Source organism: Heterodontus francisci, chromosome 5, assembly GCF_036365525.1.
Source record: "Heterodontus francisci isolate sHetFra1 chromosome 5, sHetFra1.hap1, whole genome shotgun sequence".
Lineage (NCBI taxonomy): Eukaryota > Metazoa > Chordata > Chondrichthyes > Heterodontiformes > Heterodontidae > Heterodontus > Heterodontus francisci.
The window spans coordinates 139,385,642-139,406,741 of record NC_090375.1 but is presented as its reverse complement, the minus strand read 5'-3'; the positions used below and the strand labels follow the sequence as shown (position 1 = coordinate 139,406,741).

Sequence of the window (21,100 nt, the reverse complement as noted above, 5' to 3'; positions counted from 1 at the left end):
GAATCAGTGGCCGGACACCGCTGTACTAAGGCACCCAAAGGAACATAGCACTGTGTCCTGCTCCTGAGTGTCTGCTGTCAGCAGGGTGCACAGGATTTCCAGGGTAAGCCTGAGAAGGAAGCAGTTGTACCTCAATCTCCTGCCCTTCTTTGGATGCCAAGTGGCAGGTCTGATGAGTGACCTTTGATGGCTCAGGCCAGGAAATTCAGGCACTCCTGAGCTTGAGCTGAAGCAGAGAGGTAATGAAGCTCTTCCCTTAGATATTTTGAAAACTAACTTGACTGTTAATGGTATTTTTGTTAGTTTCTGTTTGGCTGAATGAATGTTAAATTTTAATATTGGTATTGAACTATTAAAACCAAACCAGTACAAAACTATGGCCAACAGCATTTTTAGGAGCCTTCCACTATGTATAATTCTTGACTCAGTAGTTTTTAGTAACTGAACAGAATTGCTACACTGTCATTTTCATCTTTTATACAATGATGTGTTTAAAATCAGATATATTTTAATCAGTTCTGCCTTTGTGTCACTTCTAGGCAATTTTTTCATCACATTCCAACTTAGACATCTGTTGCCATGGTGGCAGCACAAAAGCAAACCAGAAATAAAAAAATATATATTTTGCAGTGGTAGTTTAGGTGTATTTTCAGATTTGTGGCATTTGAATACCTTGGTACTAATCAAGAGCATAAAATCATATTCCTAATTTTTACAGATGATTAAATGGAATAGAAAGTTATAAATACATTAAAAAATAACATTCTCTATGAATCAATTAAAAGTTGTAAACTTTTCATTTGATTTCAGAAGTTAATATAGCCCTGAGAAAAGTTAAATCTAACTAAATATAATCCACTAACCCCAAGTGAATATACTGCAATGACCTAGAAAGCCAGTTTAACCAGTTTTTGATGGTTTCTTGCAGGACACAGCTTTCCATTATTAATATTTGTGAGAAAGACATTTAAAATGCCAAAATAGGAACTCTGCTTAGATAGCACCTCAGTAAAGACATCTTCATAGAGGAGGCAGTGAATACATGCTGTGCCTAAAATACTGAGTGCTAGGCTTGTGAAAGATTGTGAATTCGATAAATAAGATGTCTTAGAGTTAAGAATTACATGTATCTGCATTTTGTAGCACATCATTTATTTTGAGCAATATGTAAAATCCAAATTCTTAATATATTATTAATAAAATATTCCAGTGTGAAGGCTATCAAGAGTTCCAAATGATTAAGAAAATCCATTGTGAAATTTGAGTGATAAATAATATTGCAGTTCTTCAATTACTGATAGCACAATACTTGTTACAAACTGTATGATCTATCGTAGATGCTTGAAGTGCAAAGCTATTGATCACAGGACATTATTAAACACATTTGATCTGACATCTCACTTTGTAATTTACTTGCATCCTATTTTCATCACTATTTAAAGCACTGTGTTCCTTTGATTTCAAATTGCACTGTGAATCTCATTTATTCATCATTAACATTTATTGTTCACTTTAATTGTTGATTCAGTTTAGCATGCTAATTATCTGTTTCTACCAAGGTGCAAACAGCCACAGCCCATTGCTGAACTCCTTCAGTGGAGACTATTCTTCCCCTTTCAATATCACTAGCAGTGGCCACCAACTTTTTCTCCGCTGGTCAGCTGATCACGGTACTAACAAAAAAGGCTTTCGCATCCGATATGTTGGTATGTGATCGATTTAATCTCATACTATCCTCTTTTCTAATTTCACCAAATCAGAGCGAAAGCAAATTGAACTGGGATAAAACAAATCAAATCACTCTGTTTGTTTCTAGCCTTTTACTGCAGCACTCCAGAGTCTCCTCCCCATGGTCTGATACTCAGCCAAACAGGAGGACAACTCAACAGTGTCGTTCGCTGGGCATGTGAGCGAGGCTACAGACTTATTGGGAATAGCACAGCTATGTGTAGGAAATCACCATATGGATTTTACTCTTGGAATGTACCTGTCCCAGCCTGTCAAGGTAAACATATCCTAATTCATGAGCTTTGGTAGATAGTCTTTTAAAATACAGCAGGCATATATGACAAATCTCATTTTCTCCTGGCTGTAACCTTTGTTTCTTTCCCTCCTCCGTTTAATTCTTCTCTGCTGTTTGGAGAAAGAAGACCAGCAATTCAAAAATAATATTTGATTTAACTGATAAATGATCAGACGTCACATTAAAAAATGAGGTCAAAAAGCTGAATTTTACCATTAATTGTTGTCAAATTGTAATTTAAAGCAGGTCCATTTGTCTGTCTTTTTTAGAACCATTAACATAGTTAATGTAGCAGCAATTAATAGCAGTTAGCATTTACCAGTGAATCCTCGTTAGTTTAAAGCTCTGGACTCTGGTCAGTTACATGGCTAAGTGCTCAATCTACTATGGGGGCGAGGAGATTTTAACTAGCAGCAGGTTTCCAGTGGAAATCCCCACTCACGAGTTCATTAATTAATTACCCATGGAAGAATGAGTCCATGCCGATTTTAATCACTGGGCCACACATTCTGGCTGCCTGTCCATTTTCTGCCGAGAATAGGACAGCTCCTGGTTGGAAATAGGGTGGAGTCTGGGGGAAGGTTAGAGTTAGGTTAGAGTAGTGCCCTCTCATTCTCGATCCTTTCAAGAGTAGGAACAATTTCTCTCTATCTACTCCGTCCAAACCTCTCATGATTTTGAATACTTCTGTCAAATCACCTCTCAGCCTTCCCTTTTCCAAGGAAAACAGTCCTAACTTCTCCAATCTATCTTCATAACTGAAGTTCCTCATCCCTGGAATCATTCTCATGAATCTTTTCTGCACTCTATCCAATGCCCTCACGTCTTTCCTAAAGTGCGGTGCCCAGAACTGGATGCAGTACTCCAGCTGAGGCTGAACTAGTGTCTTATACAAGTTCAACATAACTTATTTGCTCTTGTACTCTATGCCCCTATTAATAAAGCCCAGGACACTGTATGCTTTATTAACTGCACTCTCAACCTGTTCTGCCACCTTCAATGACTTATCCACACATACACCTAGGTCCCTCTGCTCCTGCACCCCCTTTCGAATTGTACCCTTTATTCTATATTGTATCTCAATGTTCTTCCTACCAAAATGAATCACTTCACATTACGCTGCATTGAGCTTCATCTGCCACCTGTTTGCCCATTCCACCAACTTGTCTATGTCCTTTTGAAGTTCTACACTATGTTGCTCACAGTTCACAATGCTTCCAAGTTTCATATCATCTGCAAACTTTGAAGTTCTGTCCTGTACACCAAGGTCTAGGTCATTAATATATATCAGGAAAAGCAAGGGTTCCAACACTGATCCCTGGGGAACTCCACTACAAACCTTCCTCCAGCCCGAAAAATATCCATTAACCACTACTCTTTGTTTCCTGTCACCCAGCTAATGTCGTATCCATGTTGCATCCATCCCTTTTATTCCATGAGGCTACAAGTTTGCTCACAAGTCTGTTGTGTGGCACTGTATCAAACACCTTCTGAAAGTCCATGTACACCACATCAACAGCATTGCCCTCATCAACCCTCTCTGTTACCTCCTCAAAAAATGCCAGCAAGTTAGTTAAACATGATTTTCAATTCAAAATCCATGCTGGCTTTCCTTAATTAACTAACATTTGTCCATGTGATTATTGATTTTGTCCCAAATAATTTTTTCTAGAAGTTCCACCCCCCTCCCCCCCCACACCCCACCAAAGTTAAGCTGACTGGCCTGCAGATGCTGGGCTTATCTTTACACCTTTTTTCAACAAGCGTGTAACGTTTGCAATTATCCAGTCCTCTGGCACCACCCCTGAGCCTAAGGAAGACTGAAAAATTGTGGCCAGTGCCTCTGCGATTTCCACCCTCACGTCCCTCAGTATCCTTGGATGCATCTCATCTGGTCCTGATGCTTTAACCACTTTTAAGTATAGACAGCCTATTTAATACTTCCTCTTTCTCAATTTTAAACCCCTCTGGGCTGACTTACCTCCTCTTTCAACATTGCCTGGGTTGCATCTTCTTCCTTGGTAAAGACAGATGCAAAGTATTCATTTAATACCTCAGCTATGCCCTCTGCCACCATGTGTAAATTCCCTTTCTGGTCCCTAATTGACCCCACTCCTCCTTTTACCACCCTTTTACTATTTATATGCCTATAGGAAGCTTTGGGATTTCTTTTAACGCTAGCTTCCATTCTCTTCTCTTTACTTCTCTTATTTGTTTTTTCACTTCCCCTCTGGACCTTCTACATTTAGCCTGGTTCTCAATAGTATTTTCTACCTGGCATCTGTCATAAGCACACTTTTTCTTCTTTATCTTAATCTCTATCTCTTTTGTCATCCAGGGAGCTCTGGATTTGTTTGCCCTACTTTTCCCCTTCGAGGGAACAGACCTTGACTGTGCCCAAACTATTCTTTGAAGGTAGCCCATTGTTCATCTACCGGATTTCCTGCCAGCTTTTGACTGCAATGATATCGTCAGACCCTGATCTGAATCTTTAAAGAACGACCCCATTGTAAGTCACATGGTGGATTTTAAATGCCTACCCACCCAGTTTCTGCTGGGCTGGTAGGCTCACATTCCACCCTCTGGCAGCTTCAGTTGGGGGACTTTGATCAGGTTCCAAACTGACTGCTGAATGGAAGCACAAAATAGATGAGAAATAGATGCTTTGAGAGGGAGGAGAAACTGACATACACCAATGATTCTTGCTCAGATTCTGCCTCCTGCTAACTAACCATTGAGTGGCATTGGACAACCATGAAGAGGCCCATGATTCAGGTTTCATCTTCCTCTATCACTGCTGACAGAAGCCATCCGCCAACTGAAAAGTCGGTGGCAAACCCGCCTCCGCCTGGCCTGGGGATCTGATCCGCATTTTGTGGTCCCCAGGCCTTTAACTAGACTGAGGTGGGACTTGCACCTCATTGAGGCAGGAAGCCCGCCTAATGGAGCTGCCAGCCAATCAGCGGGCCAGCAGCTCTTAGTCCCAGTAGCGCCACTGGGAGCGGTGGCCACTGCTGGTACTGCAACCCAGCCATTGGAAGGAAGATGTCAGAGAGCCCTGGAACGAAGGTAAGTTTTTGGGGCCTCACCGTGGGTGATCGGTCGGGCCCTGGCGAGGCAACGAAGGTAAGTTTTTGGGGCCTCACCGTGGGTGATCGGTCGGGCCCTGGCGAGGCAAGGGTGGTCAACGGGGAGGCATGTTGCATGTTAGAGGTGGTGGGGGTAATGGGGGGGGGGAGCTCTACTAGCACAGGGTACCTTATCATGAGGGCCCTCTCCCCCCCAGGCCATCAGCAAGCCACCTGCTTTTGTTAACTGGCCACTTAAGGGCCTTGATTGGCCTTGGGCAGGCAGCCCTTTCTTCACCACCGCTGCCCTGTGTAAAGTGGCGGTGGAGGCAGGAGTGGGTCAGGAAGGGCCCCCCATGCCTCCCGCTCCATTTTACACCCCCCCCACCACCACCACCCTCCCCCCGACCCCATCATCACCTTCCTGCTCTTTGGGGTGGTGTAAAATTCTGGCCAGAGACTCTGCTAGAATAAATTTCAGTTGAGAAATATTGTACTATCAGCCAAGATCATAAGTAGTAAAATGCCACCCAGCTACCTGAGTTCAGTTATAAAAACCATATGCTTTGCACAAATTTATGGCGTCCTATGTAGAGGCTTTACAGCTTCTCTTAGTACAAAGTATTGAGCTGTGCAGTGACATCATGTCATGGCTCCAAAGTGCTGTGGAGATGTACAGAGTGATAAGACATTGGTGAGCAATCAGTTTGGAGCATTCAGGCTAATTGCTTTTCTCGAAAGGAGGGAGCAAGTGGTGGTGAGATAAGCTACCTTGCAGTGCTCTTGTGTTCTCCAAACTGCAAATTCAAAAGTCTGATTCAGCTCCTATTCACTGCTACAATCATTGCACATTTAGATCATTTGAAAAAAAAAACACATCCATGGCTTTTATTACAAATTATTGAAACATGGAGCTTCTACCTGCAAACATACTGATGGGCTGTAGAATCAATTCTGCAATAGCAATTAACATCCAACTTCATTCTTTTCCCAGGAGTTTTATGTAGTCATATCCTTCATAGGGCTTCTGTGTACAAGGTGCTGAACCTATTTTATTTTTCAAAAAGAATTATTATTTTTTTTAAAGTGGAAACAAAAAGGATGATATGATTTTTGGGTCCATCACAACCAACTTGAGTTTTGATTGAGGAAGTTTCTTGGCACAGTTATACATTTAAAAAATGTTCAGGCATAAGGCTCCACCTTGCCAATAGATTTAAAACAGATTTCCAAGTGTAGCAGTTCTTATTGTTAGCTACTGGGGGAAAAATCAAATCGTATAAGAGTCATATGCAGTAAAATGATTGTTGATTGGGTTTAAAAATAATGAAAGTAAAATATTTTTCAGTTACAGGCATCAATTTTAACATTCAGTCCAGAAGAAGAATGCTAACATGTTTCCTAGCCTTTACCTACTTATCTACTTCTCTCATTACTATTGTGAGCTTGCTTTCAAAATGTTTCAGCAGGACCTGGTTTATGGGTTTGGCATAGTTCTAAAAGTGATGCAACTATCTTTTCCTTGTTCATTTTTTAAAAAATTCAGGTCTAGCACCATGTAAAGGGAAGCGTCATGAAGAGTAAGTTCCCTTGAAACTCTTAGGGAAAAGAATGCAGTTCTGATGTTAATTGCTGTTGCAGATTTGATTCTGGAACCCAGCTGCATATTTGCAGCAGGAAGCTCCAAATTTTAATAATTTGTGCAAATCTTTTCCGTTCAAGTAATTATCCAATGCCCTTTTGAAAGTTATTATTGAATTTGCTTCCAGCAACATTTCAGGCAGTGCATTCCAGATAACAACTCACTGCAAAAAAAATTTATTCTCAACTCGCCTCTGGTTCTTTTGCCAATTACTTTAAATCTGTGTTCTCCAGTTACTGACCATTGTAGTCAGGGGAAACAGTTTCTCCTTATTTGCTCGAACAAATCTCTTCATGATTTTAAACACCTCTATCATATCTCCCCTTAAACAGCTCTACTCTAAGGAGAACAACGTCAGTTTCTCCAGAGTCTTCATGTAACTGAAGTCCTTCATCCCTGATACCATTCCAGTCAATCACCTCTGCACCCTTTCTAAGCTTTTGACATCCTTCCTAAAGTATGGTGCCCAGAATTGGTTGCAATACTCTAGCTGAGGCCTTTGTACAACAAACAATATATAATTTTAACTGGTGGCATTTGATGTGGAAAGTAAGTAATTTTTAGAACTGAGTGCACATATAAAGAAAATTGTGCTGAAAGTTGTTGGTAAACAAAATTCACCTGTTCTGTTTGTGGTATGGGTGCACAGGTATCTATATTCATTAAGACAAGATAGGAAAAAAAAAATCTGTTCCCATCATAATCAGTCGCAATATGAACACCTCTAGGTCAGGTTAGGCATTGTAAACTCCGTGTATTGTTCTGACAAATGCATCACTGTCCCAATCTTAAAAGAACACATTTCATCATAGTTCTGTTTCCAACATGGGTATACTGCCTTAGAGCACAAATGAATTGTACTGTGGAGTGGTACAACACAACTAAGTGCTTACAGTCTCCTGCAAGACGAGTTTGCAATATCAGCTGTACTACTAAGCATGAATGGAAGGAAAATCATAGTGCCAGTTCCCTCCAGGTCTTGGGAGCCCCATTGGTGTTCTCCAGACATGAATGAATTGTTGGAAAGGCAGAATCAAAAAAGGAAGGAGAAAAATTAAAGCAAGTTATGAACATAAAATAGAAATGTGATGGGAGAATTTAAATTAAAATCTCAGTGTATGCATTGTATTACAGTGCTTAATTGTATAAAACTGAAATGCATATCAGTAAAAATTTAAAATGATGAAAGAAGCCTCCAGGTGAGATATATAGACAAGGGTTATTTTGATCAGAATGCCCACTCTATATTGCCAGACGGAGGTACAAACCATTTTAATGTTTGAGATTCATTTTTATTAATGTGGCGAACTGCAAGTGTGATCTGAGTGCTTACCATTGTGACAGTGTGAGGAGGCAGGAAATCCAGCAGACCGTCTGCAGTTATACTCCTCTTTCTGCCATTGTAAAAAAACCTAAAGAAGCCATTTTCAACCTTATCGTAATTGTCTAGTCTATCCCTTAAAGAGATGCTGTTCTGGTTGTTTACTGTTCTATGTAGCGGGTAGATCCACCAACGAGCAGGTGCTATACTTCCCTACACCAAACTGGCATCAGGGTTCTCACAACAACATAGGACCCTGATTTGCCTGGCAAAATGAGGCTTCTGTCAGTTTCCAGCGGGAGTAATGGATATCCAGGTCGAGGCCCGCAGGAAAATGGTATCAGTCAGGCCTTGGGTGAGAAGTCAACCTGCTGAAAAATACAAAGGCACAGAGACCAGAATTGTTACCACTGAAGAGTAAGCATGGAAAGATGTGTAATCACAACAAAAATATTTACAGAAACCTGGGGCTGAATTTAATGGGACCCCAGAGACAGGTTAGGATGCGACGGAGGCAGGGTGGGGGTAGTGAGGGGGCCCTGTACAATTCCAACGGGAGGCGGTGGGGGGGGGGGGGTGGGGGCAGATGTCCCGTTAGTTCCCATCACACCAGGATTTAGTTGGGGGTGGAATAGGCCAAAGACAGCCTTACTGCCCGAAGGTCAATTGAGGCCGTTAAGAGGCCTATTACCAGCCAATTAAGGGCCTCCTCTTCCTGCCGCCACTGGAAGTATACCAGCAGCAGCGTTGGGGGATGGCGGGGCTCTGCCACACAGGGAGGTCGTCCAGTAAAATAATGCAACCTCTCTGTGGACTTGGTGGAGGTGTCTTTTCTCTGTGGGCAATCTATAGCCCACAGATGGCCCTTGGCAGAAAACCAACCACCTCCCTAAACCCCCCTTCCCCTGCACTCAATGGCTAGCCTCCCTCCCCTCATTGTTGGGGCCTGCCAGACTGGCCCCAGTGACCCTACCTCACTAACCTAAGGTCCAGGTCTCCAACGCTGGGCCAGGTTCCAAGGCCTCCTGGAATACTGGCAGTGGCCACCGCTCCCAATGGCACTGCTGATACTACTGAACTGCTGACGCTCTGATTGACTGGCAGCTCTTGGAGGTGGGATTCCCCATTTTTAAATGGACGGGAATCCCGGCACCGGGCTGTTAATTGCCCGATCGCTGTTAAATAGAGCTGGGAGGGGGTGTTGGTGGAGGGGCAGCAGAGCTCCGAATGGCCAAGGCAGGGTTCCCACCATCTTTACGGCCCAGCGCTGGGAACTCCACTGGCTTCACTAAATCCAGTCCCTGGAATCAGTGGTTGTTTGTATTGCATTTAATTTTTTTAAAAATATGGACAACTTTATTTTTTTTGATGAAAGGGGCATTGCTTCACAAAAAAAATGCAAATGTTATTTTGTTTCTTTATGGAAACACAATACAATGATATAAATCATATCAAATGCATCACGCTTTACTTGCATACTCCATCATTGTCAAAGGGAAAAGCACATGATTGCACAGTCTCTTTGTCCCCAAGCTGTAAATAATTCTTTGTACATTTTTTCATGTGGACTATACCCTCCTGATATATGTGGAACAAATGGTTATTTGGATAAGTTCCATTAATACTGACTCATATAAGATACAGTTATTGAATATCATTCATAAGATTTTTCACTTGTTCCAGCAATATCTTGTGGTGCACCAAAAGCACCAGTGAATGGAGGCGTATTTGCAACTGATTACTCGGTAAACACACGTGTTAGCTACTTTTGTAACGATGGCTATCGACTTTCATCAAAGGAGCAGTCCACTGCCGTGTGCCAACAGGATGGTATGTGGAGCAATCAGAACCGACCACCACAATGTATGGGTAAGGAACCTAAGCCACTTATCTAGCAACTGCTCTCCATGTGTGATGTGTTGTCTGTTTAAAAGATAAACTGCATATGGATAGAAATGAAAACTTAATGAATACCCTGTACCTAAAATTCAAAATATGTGCTGAACTTGTCTCCTCATGTTGTGAAGTTGTACAATTCAACCTTTTGCTTTGCAAATGGGCTTTTTGGATATCATTCTGTGAATATTTAATGTGTTTGCATGAAATTTCTTTGTCCACTTTCAACAAATGTTTGCATTAAAATACCAGATGTAGAAATTTCATAGAAGCATATTAAGTATTCTTATGGAAATATCCAAACGTTGTAATTTCAAGGTCTTTGAGTCTAGTTCAGTGTTGGCTCATATTTGGGTTCATGCAAACTTCTTAAGTGATCAATGTACCTAGTTGCAATATAGGGTATTCAGTTAGGTATTCCAAAATGTTCAACAGCACTGTCACAGAGGTAATAAAATTGCAAGCTACATGTAATTCTTTTATATTTAAGCACTATCCTGAGCAACTCAGAACTCAGCCACATGCAGCCTTTGGTAATTATGGGACCATCCCCCTTGCGGACGGCTTTGTTGATATTCTAGTCTCTGGTCTCATTAGCAACAGGAATATATTCACGTAAGCATTTGATAAAGTATCACACAACAGAATTACTAACAAAACTGAAGCTCATGGGATAAAGGAGCAGTGTCTGCATAGATACATAATTTGCTAAGGGACAAAAAACAGAGAGTAATGCTGAGCAGTTATTTTTAGGACTGTAGAGAAGTGTGCTTCGGCCATTCGGAGCCACCCCACGCAACCACCCGCCCTCCCCCAATCACAAGCTCTATTTAATGGCGGTCAGGCAATTAACAGCCCCTGAAGATTTTTAGTTTCACTTTTAAGTTAGGGACTATCTTTAAAAAAAACAAGTTTTGAAACCAGAGTCTGTGCACCTAACAGTATATTCAACAAGTCACCTGTTCAGACAACAGCTTTCACACGCTGCTCCACTGGTCTCAAACTGCGGACTCCATCCCAAACTAAAGGCGTGGTTCTGATTAGAGCAGACAAGGTGAAGGAGAAATTTAATAGAGGTGTTCAAAATCATGAAGTGTTTTGATAGAGTAGATAAGGGGAAACTGTGTCCAGTGCTAGAAGGTCAGGAACCACAGGACACAGATTTGAAGTAATTGGCAAAAGAACCAGAGGTGAGAAGAGAATTTTTTAATGAGAAAATTATCATTTGGAATGTACTGTTTAATAGACTGTGGTGGTGGTAGCAGACTCAATAATAATTTTCAAAAGGGAATTGGATAAATACTTGAAGGAGAAGAAATTGCGCGGCTATGTGTCAAAGAGCCGGCACAAGTACAATGGCCTGAATGGCCACCTGAGCTGTATCATGTTATTGGTGGTGGGGAGGAGGGGTGGGGGGTAACATCTTGGAGTATGTTTTTATTCGGATATCAGTAGATACCATTAATAACCCTGGTGCTTCATCTTCAGTGTTTGTTTTAATTTAGTTTTGACTCATTTGGTAACACTCTCACTTCTGAGTCAGTTGTTTGTGGATTCAAGCTGCTGTCCAGGGACTTGAGCACATAATTGAGGCTAACACCCCAGTGCAGAATGAGAAAGTATAGCACTTTTTGATGAGATGTTAAACTGAGGCCCCGCCTGCCCTCTCAGGTGGACATGAAAGCATCCATGGGGCTATTTAAAGAGGAGCAGCGGGGTTGGCCTGGGGTCCTGACCGATATTTATCTGCCAACCAACATCATTAAAACATATTATCTGGTCATTTATCGCATTACTTTTTATGGAACCTTACTGAATGCAAATTGACTGTTGCATGTCCCTACATTAGCAACAGTCACTTCAGAAGTACTTCAGTGACTCTAACCACTTTGGGTTATTCTGTTTATAGTGCTTGGTCCCCACGTGGCTGGAAATTTAATGATCCTATGCAGTAGAGAGCTTTTTGCATGTCTGGATATGTGCATGCATTATGCAGAGTTTTTTGTGGCTGTTGAAAGCAGGAATGGTGGCATGGGGTGGTGGGCGGGGGGGGGGGGGGTGGAATGGAGAATCAGGCTGGGACTGTCCGTCTGGAAATACGATGTTGTGAAATCGATTCCAGATTTTGTCAATGGAGGGAAAGCACCAAGGCAACATTGCTACCCCAACGTGATGGGAATCTATTTTAAATTGCTGATCAGTTGTTTGTAAAGCATTTACAAGTAATTATCCTCAATTTAATGGTTGGGGCTTTTTTTAGTGGATGGTGGGCAGCACTCACGTACCTTCAGGTTTACGACCATTAAAAGCTGGCGGCACCGAGGTGAGAGGCCGCAATGTCACAACGGGGAGGCAGCCATGAACAGTGCTGCAAAAGGGAAGAAGGTGTTTGGAGGCCATTGTCGGACTATTTGCTGTGTGCTCTGCAAGAGGGGTTCGTGGTCTCGGGGGCTCTGCAAGGTGGGGCTTGGTTTTGGGTGGCTGTACTGGGTGACCAAACTGCTGTGTGAGTTGTTTGGTCCCCCATACTGCTCTATGAAAGGGTTGACTATCATCAAGGGTGGGCACCAAGGGCCATCAGGGAGTCAGCTGGGAGACTTGTTTCAAGCTCAGTTGCCAGGCAGGGTCGTATCTGTAATGACAGCGGACTATAGGCCCACTGTTCCCGTGGCATGGGTCGCATACACCCTGTCTTTTTTGACTCCCTCGGTGTGATGTAGAGTCTCCGATGGAGGGAGGGCCAAGAGGCAGCTGCGTCTGCCCATGAAGATCCACAACGAGAGCAGCAGCTGGCCATGCCAGAAAGCATACTGGACTCGAATCAGCTACCTCCAAATGTCTCAGCACCATTGTCAGCGAAGACTACAGCTCTCCAGGGAGGCTGTCAATGACTTATGCACCCTGCTGCAGAACAAGTTGTGGCCTCTGAGATTTGGGTGTCACCCTATGCCAGTGGCCCTGAAGATCACTGTGGTACTAACATTTTATGCATTTGGATCTTTCCAGGATCCACCCGGGACATATGTGGGATCGCCCAGGCAGCAGCCCACCACTGCATCAAGGAGGTAACCAATGCACTGTTCAAGAGGGCTAGCGACTATGTGCACGACTGGACTGACCGTGGCAGTCAGGCTGAGTGGGCCATCGGATTTGGGGCAATCGCTGGATTCCCCCAAGTGCAAGGGGTAACAGATTGCATGCATGTGGTTATCAAGGCTCCCACGGACTAGCCAACCACCTTCATCAACACGAAGGGCTTCCATTCACTCAACCTTCAACTGGTCTGCAACCACCAAAAGCATTTCCTGCAGGCGTGTGCCCGCTTCCCGGGAAGTAGCCATGATGCCTACATATTTCGGCAGTCCCAGGTACCACAGCTTTTCAGGCCCCCCCGCTTGCCTTCAGGGATGTATTCTCGAGGACAAGGGCTGCCCGTTGAAGACATGGCTTCTGACACCTATGAAGAACCCTCGCGATACAGCAGAGGAGAGGTACAACCCTTGCAATGGCTCCACCTGAGCGACCATCGAGCAGGCCATTGGGCTGCTGAAGATGAGATTCAGCTTCCTCGATTGATTGGTGGAGCCCTGCATTATGCCCCACCGAGGGTCTCGCATATTGTGGTGGTCTTCTGTGCTCTGCACAATCTAGCACTGTCGTGGGGGGAGGCTTACATGATGATGAGATGTCTGAGTGACACTCCTCCACCAATGAGGAGGACGTGGAGGATGGAGTGGAGTAAACAGCACTGGATGGTGAAGACCTTGCGCCACAGGACAGGCAGATTGAGCGACAGGCCAAGAGACAAGAGACCACCTCACAATCATCCTTTACAGCCACCCTGATACCCACTCACAGAGACCCTAATAAAGACTCAACTTAATGCATGTAGTCTGTCTCTTCCTCTCTATTTGTGTTGCATGACATGTGCCCAGCTGTAAAATGCGCCAGTGCCTGTGTGAGACCATATGTTAATGAAGGCTGTGGTTAGATTGGCATTCCACTAAGGGCGAAGGGTAAAGTCAGCAGCTCACAATTAAGGCATAATGAACAATGGTTTTCAGACAATGATCGTTAATGATTGTAACAAAAGAACTTTTAATTAAGCAATACATGTAAGATTTCCGGTACCTGTGAATCTCCAAGTGTGTCTAGGTGCTTTTCTTAATACGTTTGCAATTGCTCCTACCAGGTGTGATCCTAGCAACAGCTGGAGGCAGACTGCTGATCAGGCTGCCCCTTGGTCTGGCATGACTTTGGTGGCTGTTCTCTGGCTGCCTGAGGCCTGAAGGGCTCCGGCTACCTGAGGGTTTCTTGCACTGGTTCAGGACACTCCTCAGGCGTCAAGGCTGCTGGAGCTGGGTTCACCAGTGGAGAGGCTGAGGAGCCACTATCCACACTCAGAGTGCCCTGAGGGGAGCCCCCAGCTGTGAAGATCAGCCTCTCCTCCTCCCTTTCAAAGCTCACTTGAACTTCCCTGCTGACCAGAAGAGGACGAGGAGCTGGAGAAGACTCCAGGTGCCTTCTTCTTCTCTCGCTTTGCCTATGCGGTGTCGAGCTCATGGAGGTCTGTGCACATCTGTGGGATTTGGCTCTCTATGAGCGTCACTAATCTCTCGATGGAGGAAGTCAAGTGCTCGCATGCCTGAGACATGGCAGCGCTCAAGGCATGGATGAGCTCCTCCTTCATCCGCTCATGACTGTGCATGGCTTCTAGCATCTCCGCCAGATGTTACTTTACCTCTCTCTGTAACTCCAGCATGCCCTGTGTTATCGATACCAGAGTCTCCTACAGGGAACAAGGTTTAAGAAGAATACTGGGCCCCAACGAAAAGCAAGATCAACCGACAAAAGGACTATACAGTGAGCTCGAAGAACCGTAACAAACTCTTCAGATATTATCTCAAATCTTTCCACTTTATTTATCTTCTGCTCTTTTCTGTCTCTATTTGCATGTGCGTATTGCGTATGCATGCCAGCGTGGACGCGTCGTGTATCTGTAGGTGTCAACTGAATTAGAGTTTAAGTTTAATAAAATGTCATCTTCTTTAAACCTAAGAAAGCCTGTTTGTGCTCATTTCTTTGCCTTATAATTGGAAAGCAGTGAACAAGGATTCATCAAGGGGGAGCTCAAAACACAGTGTGTTTAATATTAAACCCTGTTACAGCAAGGTCAGGTGAAGGCTGAGAGGGACCCCTTGACACCTTTCTCACCTGGTCGTAATGCTTGTCATCAGCCTGGGGCTCAGCATGGGCCTGGCCACCCACAGTCCTCTGAATGTCAGAGGCCTCAGCTCCAGCCAGCCTGAGGCACGTGTGCGGTGCTTTCACCAGCTTGTGACCCTGCTTCTAACACCGAGCAATAACCGACCAAGGTGAAAGTATCACACTGATGGTAGGTGCAGGAGACTCATGGGATGGTGCATCCTCTGAGTTGTCCTTTTCCTCAGAGGTCAATGTCTGTCCTCCTGCAGATGCCGACCTGCATGAGGGAACACAAACATGTGGGTTAAGCTGTGCAGATTTCGTCATGCCAAAAATATGTGATGTGGGTCTCCAGAAGTGATTTATATGTCGATGGAAGCCAATCCTCACTCTCTTGCAAAGGGACTGCATTCTCTCCATCTGATATTGCATGGCCACCCTGGGTCCCCGCCAGTTCCAAGCCCTCTTTCTCAGCTGGGGTGAGAGGCTGCACATCCGGAAGGCCTCCACCTATTCGGGCTGTCTCCCTCCTATTGTTAGCCCTCTTGTCATAGAGTCATAGAGTTATACAGGACAGAAACAGACCTGCCGGTCATCAAGCACCTATCTATTCTAATCCCATTTTCCAGCACTTGGCCCGTAGTCTTGTATGCTATGGCATTTCAAATGCTCATCTACATACGTCTTAAATGTTGAGGGTTCCTGCCTCTACCATCCCTTCAGGCAGTGTGTTCCAGATTCCAACCACTCTCTGGGTGAAAACATTTTTCCTCAAATCCCCTCTAAACCTCCTGCCCCTTACCTTAAATCTATGCCCCCTGGTTATTGACACATCTGGGAAGGGAAAAAGTTTCTTCCTATGTACCCTATCAAAGCCCCTCATAATTTTGTATACCTCAATTATGTCCCCCCTCAGCCTTCTCTGTTCTAAGGAAAACAACTCTAGTCTATCCAGTCTCTCTTCATAGCTGAAATGCTCCAGCCCAGGCAACATCCTGGTGAATCTCCTCTGCACCCTCTCCAGTGCAGTCACATCCTTCCGATAGTGTGGTGCCCAGAACTGTACACAGTACTCCAGCTGTGGCCTAACTAGCGTTTTATACAGCTCCATCATTACCTCCCTGCTCTTATATTCTATGCCTCGGCTAATAAAGGCAAGTATCCCATTGCTTTCCTAACCACTTTATCTACCTGTGCTGCTGCCTTCAGTGATCTATGGACAAGTACACCAAGGTCCCTCTGACCCTCTGTACTTCTTAGGCTCCTACCATCCATTGTATATTCCCTTGCCTTGTTAGTCCTCCCAAAATGCATCACCTCGCCCTTCTCAGGATAAAATTCCATTTGCCACTGCTCTGCCCATCTTACCAGCCCATCTATATCATCCTGTAATCTAAGGCTTTCCTCCTGACTATTTACGATACCACCAATTTTCATGTCATCTGCGAACTTAGTGATCATACCTCCTATATTCACGTCTAAATCATTAATGTGCACTACAAACAGCAAGGGTCCCAGCACCGATCCCTGCAATACACCACTGGTCACAGGCTTCCAATCGTAAAAACAACCCTATCACCCTCTGCCTCCTGCCATGAAGCTAATTTTGGATCCAGTTTGCCAAATTGCCGTGGACCCCAGGGGCTCTTACCTTCTTGACAAATTTCCCATGCGGGACCTTATTAAAAGTCTGACTGAAGTCCATGTAGACTACATCCATTGCTTTACCCTCATCTACACACCTAGACACTTCCTCAAAAAATTCAATCAAATTTGTTTGACTTGTACCACAAGTGGGAGGATGTAGATAGTAAGAATTTGCAGAGAGGTCAACATGACAGTTCTGCTAATGACAGCACTTCATCCCCTACTCATGGACCTGATATATCTCATGCTGACACACACGCTCGGGGAGTTAATGGGGGTGAGCTGTGAAGAAAGGTGGCCTGTGGCCGAAATGCAGGTATGCATCTGTCAGGGTGAGATCATGTCTTCCCCCTCTGTCACTGGTAGTGGCACCCTCACCATGCTCCATTTGCTCCTGCGTAGCCACTTGTACTCAGTAACAAAGAGAGTGATCTGGAGTATTCACCCTGGCGGCACTGCACCCAGTTCTGGTGGGTGACCCCATGGTTCTGACCTCCTCAGTGATCTCCACCCAGGCTTGCTTGGTCAGGCAGGAGGACCTCTTCTTGCCATTGCTGGGGAAGAAGATCTCTCGCCTTTCCCTTGCAGCCTGGAGGAGAACCTGCATCACTGAACCATGGGGCCACCCTGTGTCTTGGCAAAGTCATCTTGTGCCGCCCTCCTTGGGGGGGATTGGGGGGTCCAGGATTCAGTCGAGCAACGTTTTCAGCAGTGCACTGAAAGCTGCAAATGACACAAAGACAGGAGTGAATGTGGGGCTGGCAGGCCTTTAAATGTGGTGCCAGCGCCTGTCCTGGAGTCATCTGACGCCATAATTGGTGACTTGCCTCCTGCCCTGCCACATGATTGGGTGGGGCCCCACGTCTCCACTATACAAAATGACCGCCCACTGCATGATCGCGCTGGAGCAGCTACCCATGTGACGGACGGGAATGGCACCCATTTCCGGGACCAGTGGTGGGCTCACTAAATTCAGCCCATCGAATTCTCTTCAAACAGTTAGACATTTAAATGTTTAGGGACTGGGAAGAAAAGAATCTCTACTCCCTAAACACTTAAATTGAAATTTAAGTAGGTTCTAAAAGTGTTCAGAATGTTCATGAATATTTTGTATGTGAACTAGATTTAGTGTGCATGCAGTCATGTACAGAGTACTCTGGCGTCTTTCTTGACTTCCTACCTTCTGGACTGATTTTAAAATTTCTTGATCTCAATTAAAATTTTGAGAGGCAGAGATTCTCTCCTCTCTACATTTTAATCATTTAAATTCTGAGGGAATGTCACTCTACTCCAGAGTGAGATCAAGCCTTAAATAAAGATTTACATCAATTACTTCATACAGATGCTAAACTTGCATTATAACTATCCCTTTGAAACATTTTAAGTATTATAGAGTATTACTCCTTGAGTGTCTTTCTAAAATTGTGTTGAAATAATGGTTAGCTTGTGTTAGTTATGTTATCAAGTTATACTTAACAACAGGCGATAATCAGCATGATCAGGTAAGGTAACTGAAAATTATACCACTTGTCCATAATATTATTGGGCCAGACTTTGCTGTAGAAGTAATGGTGAGTCACTGAAATACATGGAATGGCGTGAAGTTATGGTACTTACATGATTTATATGCATTAACCTCACCGGAAAAAGCTCGGGCTTGTCCATTCCAGTATAGTTATATTTTTAACAGTGTGATAAGTCTTAATCACTGTCAAACAACCTCTTTGGAACTGAAAATTAACTTTAACAAGTATGGAGCCTCTTTCCTTCAGATTTTAATTATTGGAGATTTAAAAAAATATATTTTTTTTCTTTCTGACTCTCTTATCCCATCAATCCCATCTTTCTTACCCTCTTTTAATTTCAATTTCTGTAACTGATTTGGAATTGAATTAAATATTCTAACTGACTCTTCCTGGTTCACGCTCTGCGCTGTTCATTTCCAATTCTTCAACCTGATTGTTTCTTGAGAAGTACAGTTGTACAGGTCCCAGATCCCCTATAGAGGGTGCTGCATCATTTTGGCTCTCCATTTACAATAAATTCTCGTGCAAAATCCCATAGAAAGTCTGTGGACAAAAAAAAATGAATGGCTCATGTTATTCGTTCGCCACTGAGAGCAAAATCTGGCCCATTAAATTTGAGTTGTATTTAATTAACATCCTGGTGCTCACCATTGACCAGAAACTGAACTGGAGTAGTCATATTAACACCGTGGCTGCAAGAGCAGGTGAGAGGCTTGGAATCCTGCAGCAGGTAACTCACCTCCTGACTCCCCAAAGCTTGTCCACCATCTGCAAGTCACAAGTCAGTAGTGTGATGGAATACTCTCCACTTGCCTGGATGGGTGCAGCTGTAACAACATGCAAGAAGCTCGAAACCATCCAGGACATGGCAGCTCGTTCAACTGGCACCCCATCCACAAACATTCACTCCTTCCACTACTGACGCAAAGTGGCAGCAGTGTGTACCATCTACAAGATGCACTGCAGCAATGCACCAAGGCTCCTTAGACAGTGCCTTCCAAACCCACAACCTCTACCACCTAGAAGGACAAGGGCAACAGTTGCACCATCTGCAAGTTCCCCTCCAAGCCACACACCATCCTGGCTTGGAACTAAATCGCTGTTCCTTCACTGTTGCTGGGTCAAATGCCTGGAACTTGCTTCCTAATAGCACTGTGGGTGTATCTACCCCACATGAAATGCAGTGGTTTAAGAAGGTGGCTCACCACCACCTTCTCAAGGGCAATTAGGGATGGGCAATAAATGCTGGCCTAGCCAGCAATGCCCACATCCCATGAATGAATTTTTAAAAGTTACCAAAGTTTTAACAGTAGCTACAGGGAATTGCATTGTTTTTCCATACAGTACAGAATATATTTAACTTCATTTGGTTTTCCAATTTTCATTTGGTTTTCCAATTTTCCAATGAACGAACCAATTGTTTTCTTTTTACAAGTGATGACATGCCCCAGCATCAGTTCTTTTACTCTGGAGCATGGGAATTGGCGAGTGGTGAATGGCTCACATTATGAGTTTAGAACAAAAGTTATCTTCACCTGTGACCCTGGCTACTATCGACTTGGACCAACTACCATCAAATGTTTGGCGAATGGAACTTGGAGCTGGGGAAGAGAACGACCACGCTGTCAAAGTAACTATAATTTAACAATTGTTTCAACTCATTTTCTTTTTGAAAGTTTTAATGAAAATTTCTGTGATACACCACAATGCAATTAGGTTATTCAAATTATCAAATTAAGGAAAATATTTAATCCACCATGAATTAATTTTGTAATTGATTGTTTGATTAATGCCATCTTCTAAACTTGTGTTTTCATACTCATTAAATAATTATATTTATAATTTTAAAATATATTTTCTCTCTCTCTCGTCAGTCTTCATATGTTGATTGGAGATTCTGTTCAATAAATGGCTACTGGAAAGTAGTGAGGGAGGCGAAGGGTCACTTGACCTCCAGTTGCCTTTTCCTCTATGAGAACATGCCTTCCTCTGAAGGAATGACCCTGATTCAGAAATTGTACAGGGAATCACAGGCACAATTTTGTGTCCTGCTACTTCATTGGAGTTGAATGACGTGTCCCTATGCCCAGTTTCTTGACATTCCTGCGTCATTTTGTAGTATGTGTAAACTAGAAACATATAATTTGAGATTGTTATTGCAACATATCCAAGACATACATTTCTTCCTTTTCCTTTTTAGTTATTTCGTGTGGAGAACTTGGACATCCTCCAAATGGGAAAAAGATTGGAACTCAAACTACCTTTAGGGCGACAGCCATCTTGACCTGTGATACAGGCTACATATTAGTTGGCTCAACTGTCAGAGAATGCCTGGCGTCAGGGCTTTGGAGTGGAACTGAAACTAGATGCTTAGGTATGAGGGTATCCTTCAGGTAGAGTAATACATCTGTTGTCCATGGCATTATCAAATAGTCCATGTTAAAGACTGAAGTTGTATACTTAAAATGGTACTCTGTAATCAAAAATGAAATACTTAGTCATAAATGTTGGTCGTTGTTCTGATTTAAATTTAAATGAAGCATTTTTTTTTAGATTGAAAGTTCCATTTTATCTTTTTTGTTTTAACTTTTAAGCTGGACACTGTGGAGTTCCAGATCCAATAGTCAATGGCCAAGTGGTTGGAGAGAATTATGGTTACAGAGATACAGTGGTTTACCAATGTAATCCTGGGTTTCGTCTGATTGGTTCATCTGTACGGATATGTCAACAGGACCACAACTGGTCTGGACAGCTCCCAATCTGTGTGCGTAA

The 21,100-nt window shown here is 43.6% G+C and overlaps 1 protein-coding gene across 1 annotated transcript in view; it reads left to right on the top strand.

The window, feature by feature from the left end:
• The window catches only part of csmd3b (CUB and Sushi multiple domains 3b), a 2,327,439-nt gene that overhangs the window by 2,177,861 nt on the left and 128,478 nt on the right, over nt 1–21,100 (top strand). The window contains exons 48-53 of the mRNA XM_068032163.1: nt 1,560–1,706; nt 1,817–2,005; nt 9,738–9,923; nt 19,764–19,958; nt 20,529–20,702; nt 20,923–21,096. Coding sequence (XP_067888264.1) covers nt 1,560–1,706; nt 1,817–2,005; nt 9,738–9,923; nt 19,764–19,958; nt 20,529–20,702; nt 20,923–21,096 — 1,065 coding nt within the window. The remainder of the gene's footprint in view (nt 1–1,559; nt 1,707–1,816; nt 2,006–9,737; nt 9,924–19,763; nt 19,959–20,528; nt 20,703–20,922; nt 21,097–21,100) is intronic.